Consider the following 4,525-nt stretch of genomic DNA (forward strand, 5'->3'; position numbering starts at 1 on the left):
TGTCGTTTTTACTTTGAATGGACGATTGTGTTAACTTAGCATTCTGCTTCCAGGAGCTCGCCCTTCAATACACAGTCTTTTAAATACAATAGCAAGGATTCCCTACACTATAATGCAAAGTGTTAGGGCCGGATCCTCCAACACATGCACTGTGGTATTAAGACAAAATCACATCACGCATGGAACTCTCGAGATAGTGGAAAATACCAGCTACAACATCCAGTGATGTGTGACCCGGAGGCACGGAGTTGACTAGAATACCGACGGGCCAGGATTTCGAAATGCGGATTTTGAATCTTTTTTTCTACTTAGCCTAGTAAGTTTGGGTCTTTTACTTAACGTCTATCTAGGCGGCTCAGCTTCAAGTTCTGCAAATTGGAGATAATATCATTAAGTTACAGATGTTATTTGAAAATGCAACGAACCATTGTAACCATTTTTGTAAATCATGAAGGTATATTATAAGAAAAGGAGGAGGAAAATGAGAGGTAACTTGTGCATTGTTGGATGTTGTTTGCCTGTTCTGCTTTTTCTCTTGTCCAGCAAGGCTTGGGTAGATAATCATACATCATGAATGGTTAACTTGAAAACTGAGTTCTACTGGAAAGACTGGCAGGCAAGCAGAGGTCGGGATCCTGTCGTTTCTAAGTGTCTGGTAATCTTTGCCACTGCTAAGATTACCTGGGGGTAGACGCACGGTCGGTAGGAACAAGCATGTGCCCCTTCACTCCCCGAAAGCTCACTTATCCCGCACAGACACGCTGAAGGTCCGTCGGGCTTCAGAGCCCAAATCTCGGCTCTGCAGAGACGTCCCCTTCCCCCGCCTCCACCAACCGCTCTCCTGCATGCAGAAAAGCGGTCCCCACCCCTTCCACGCCCCTGCCCCACCTCTCGCCCCCCTTTACAACCCCCTCTTCTTTGCCCGGGGTGGTTTGTTCCAAGGAGTACAGATAGTCTTGTCAAAAGGCGCAACTCACGGCGGTGCGTGCGGATGCTGGACTTGGGCGCCAACTTGGAGTCCACGCTCCCCGGGGTCAGCGGAGGGGCGCTCACGCTCTCGCCGCCCACCTCGCTTTCTCACCCCGCGCTTCCCGGCCTGGGTTTTTAGTCTTTCTCGGAGCGCTCTCCGGCCTCCGCCTCCGCCAGGGAGCGGAAGGCGGAGACAGCGAGACTGGCCAGGGGGTAGGAAAGCGGTCGCGTGTGGGCGAGGGGGACCACGGGATGTCCACGGGCTCGGTGAGTGATCCGGAGGAGATGGAGCTTCGGGGGCTGCAGCGGGAGTACCTGGTCCCCGCCTCCAAGAGGCCGCCCCTCCGCGGCGTAGAGCGCAGCTACGCCTCGCCCAGTGACAACTCGTCGGCAGAGGAGGAGGACCCCGACGGCGAGGAGGAGCGCTGCGCTCTGGGCGCAGCCGGCAGCGCGGGAGGCTGCAAGAGGAAGCGGCCCCGTGTGGCTGTGGGCGGCGGCGCAGGTGGCGGCGCGGGCGGTGGTGGCAAGAAGCCCCTCCCGGCCAAGGGCTCCGCCGCAGAGTGCAAGCAGTCGCAGCGGAACGCGGCCAACGCCCGCGAGCGCGCCCGGATGCGCGTGCTGAGCAAAGCCTTCTCCAGGCTCAAGACCAGCCTGCCCTGGGTGCCCCCCGACACTAAGCTCTCCAAGCTGGACACGCTCCGGCTGGCTTCCAGTTACATCGCTCACCTGCGGCAGCTGTTGCAGGAGGACCGCTATGAGAATGGCTACGTGCACCCAGTGAACCTGGTAGGGGCGCGGCGCGCAAGGATTCGGGAGAGCAGCCAGGAGATACCCAGGGCGCTCCTGGGCGCCGGGCAGGGTCAGCCCGTTGGGAAGAATTCGAAAGGGGTGGAGGTTCTGGGACTGGGAACGAGAAGGCCAGTTTAGTTTCTCCCAAATCAAGGGAGTGGCCAGCCATTTCCCTGAAGAAGAATCAACCATCCGTGTCTGTTTGCATCGTTCTGAATGAACATTGTACCCCAGTGACAGCCATTGACTAATATCCTACTTCAGGGTAAATCTTGGTTCCATCTCAATCTGCCACCAGGTTGCAGACTGACGGCAAATCTCCCTTGCCCAACTTCATCCAGCTAAGAGTCGGGCAGGTTTGAATCGGCAAGCCCTTTCTTAAAGGAGGGAAGGCCGAGCTCTATAAAAGAGCATTTGCATTTTTAGAAAAATTGCTTCTGGAAGATAGTAACTTTTCCCCAGATGGGATTTGTCTGGAAAGTCCCTCTCTGATCTGCCAGCTCTCCCGGCTTGGGAAAAATACTGTCCAAGCCCAGTTCCTACTTGGAGCTTGGAGTGGATGAGGGAGTGTGTGTGTGTGTGTGCGTGCGTGCGTGTGTGTGTGTGTGTGTTTGTGTGTGTGTGTTAGGGGAAGGGAACTAAACGACAGAATCTCAAAGTCATATGAGTTTCACCAAATTATCCTGCGGGCAAAGTCCAGGAAGAAGCGTGAAAGGATATGGCACGTCTCGGATTATCAACCTCCAGTAAAATGAAAATCTTAGTTCAGAGAGAAGACATGCAAATTCCCAGAATGCTGATAAAATCTTAGCTACTCCAAGTCAGGAATATCTAGGGTTCGCGTAGGAGAGCGGTTTCGGTTTGAGACAATCGTTTCTTTCTAATATCTAACGTTCTTTTTGATTTTACAGACATGGCCATTCGTGGTCTCGGGAAGACCGGACTCTGACACCAAAGAAGTTTCCGCAGCCAACAGACTATGTGGAACCACGGCTTAAATCGGACTGGAACTCACTTGATGGGATTATTCGTTAAATGCGAGTGTTTGGGGGCCACGGAGAGAAGGGAGAGCTCGTGAGATGGGAAGAAGTTTCCGTTGGATTCTCCTTGACCCTTCCCCTTTCCCTGGAACTGTGATCACGACAGGTGGCGGGCGTGGCTGTCACTGCGCAGCGCCCACAGCTGCAGCTGCGGCGGATCTGGGCGACCACGTTTTGCCTCTCCAGAAAGAGCCTCCTTTCGTGACGAGAGCGCGGACGCAGGTCCACCCCCGGGCCCCAGCTCCGTAGACTAACTGTGGGCTGCTGCCCCCGCCCGCGCCAGACAGATCCCCTCTCAGCGGAGCCGGAGTCATCGCACAGGTGCGGGACGGTTCCACGCAGCCCGGGCCTTTCGCGGTGACACAATGGTTAGGGATCGGTTAGAACGCGCTCTACATCCGCTTTAAAGACAGAAGTCTAGACGTGAGATCGCGGCGGGACAGGGTTTTAAGCGACAAAGAAGGGCGAGTGGCTTCTCTGGGCCAGGTTCTCATCCCGGCACAGCGCCCTTCTAACGGGCGGGAGGAGGCCCGCTGCTCGCAGGGCCAGGTGGAGACGCACTTCCCAGACCACCGCAGGCAGGTTTTGCCCGGAGAGCTCTGGGCCGTTCGGCCTCCCTGCCAGGTGGCTTCTTCATTCCCGTCTCCTTCCCAAGCTCCCGGCTTTTTCTAACCAGGCGTGTGTCCACCCTCTCCACTTCGGGGCTGAAGCCTCCCCAAGCCCCGCTGCGCCAACCTGGCTGGGGTCTTCTTCGGGCCTCCCTCTCTGCCCCGCTCCTGCTCCTACCTGCAGCACCCCCAGCTCCGACTCCAGACTCTCCATCAGGCCTCCCCACTCCAAGCTCCGGGCGCCCCAACTCCAAAACCGCCTCCTGCCGCGCAGGTTCTTCCCCGCGCGGAGGAGCGCGCAGGGTGGGCGGCTTACCATAGCAAGTGATCCTGGGATAGGGAACGCGCCCTTGCCCCGAGGCTGCACTACCACAGGAAATAACATATGTAAATAAATTTATTTTTTTATGAATAATAAAACGCGCTGTAAAAACTGTGTGCCCCTTGGAGGTGTCAGGATGTGGTTTTTGTTGCCCTTTACTGAGAGGGTTTGGCTGTAGAAGTTAACTTTTAAGGGCTGATCTCCTCTGGTCAGGGCGGTGGGTCACTGCGGGAGGAATGGTGGCGATCACTTTTGGATCACTCCATTTCCAAACGTCATTCTTTATTAATCTCTATGATTCTGCTGCTTCTCAGTGCCGGGCTTCCTGGAAGGCCATAACTGGAGGCCTAATAAAAGTCCTGAGAGTCTTGAGGCCCCTGCTGTCCTGACAGGCATACACTCCTCAAGCTAACATAGGTGCACGTCTCTCTTACACACACACACAACACACACAGCAGCTACTCCAGCTAAAAGCACACTGCAATCCTTACAATTGCAAGTAGTTCAAAAAAACCCCTAAGGCCCACCCATAAGTCTCCAGTGTAACTGGGAGAATAAAACCCTAATATAAGAGGCCAATTTGTATTTCAACGATGCTTTTCTTTTTTCAAATGTTTATATATCTTTTTAAACGTACACTCATTTTCCGTGTTATATTCTTCCATTTGCACTGCAATTTTTGTAGAAGGTAACAACTTGGAAACCCTATAATACAATTTTTAAAATGGCTGGTTCTTTTAAAAGCAATGTTCTCTTTGTAGAACATTTAGAAAAGTGTAAAGGATAAAACCACACAA

General features: G+C 53.9%; 1 protein-coding gene across 1 annotated transcript; it reads left to right on the plus strand.

Annotated features, from left to right (window-relative positions):
- The first annotated feature begins 959 nt into the window (after window positions 1-959).
- MSC (musculin) lies at window positions 960-3,844 on the plus strand. The gene is made up of 2 exons (XM_032759582.2): window positions 960-1,755; window positions 2,670-3,844. The coding sequence occupies exons 1-2, from the start codon at window positions 1,222-1,224 to the stop codon at window positions 2,754-2,756; spliced, it is 621 nt and encodes a 206-aa protein (XP_032615473.1). The 5' UTR covers window positions 960-1,221; the 3' UTR covers window positions 2,757-3,844.
- The last annotated feature ends 681 nt before the right edge of the window (window positions 3,845-4,525 follow it).

The sequence above is a fragment of the Hylobates moloch genome, unplaced genomic scaffold (assembly GCF_009828535.3).
Source record: "Hylobates moloch isolate HMO894 unplaced genomic scaffold, HMol_V3 SCAFFOLD_9, whole genome shotgun sequence".
Taxonomy (NCBI): Eukaryota; Metazoa; Chordata; class Mammalia; order Primates; family Hylobatidae; genus Hylobates; species Hylobates moloch.

What these genes read in the sequence shown, in the direction of transcription:
- MSC (XM_032759582.2), top strand. Translation starts at nt 1,222, where the DNA reads ATGTCCACGGGCTCGGTGAGTGATCCGGAGGAGATGGAGCTTCGGGGG. An exon ending in ACGTGCACCCAGTGAACCTG is followed by an intron (nt 1,756 to 2,669) that starts GTAGGGGCGCGG and finishes TTGATTTTACAG; the next exon opens with ACATGGCCATTCGTGGTCTC.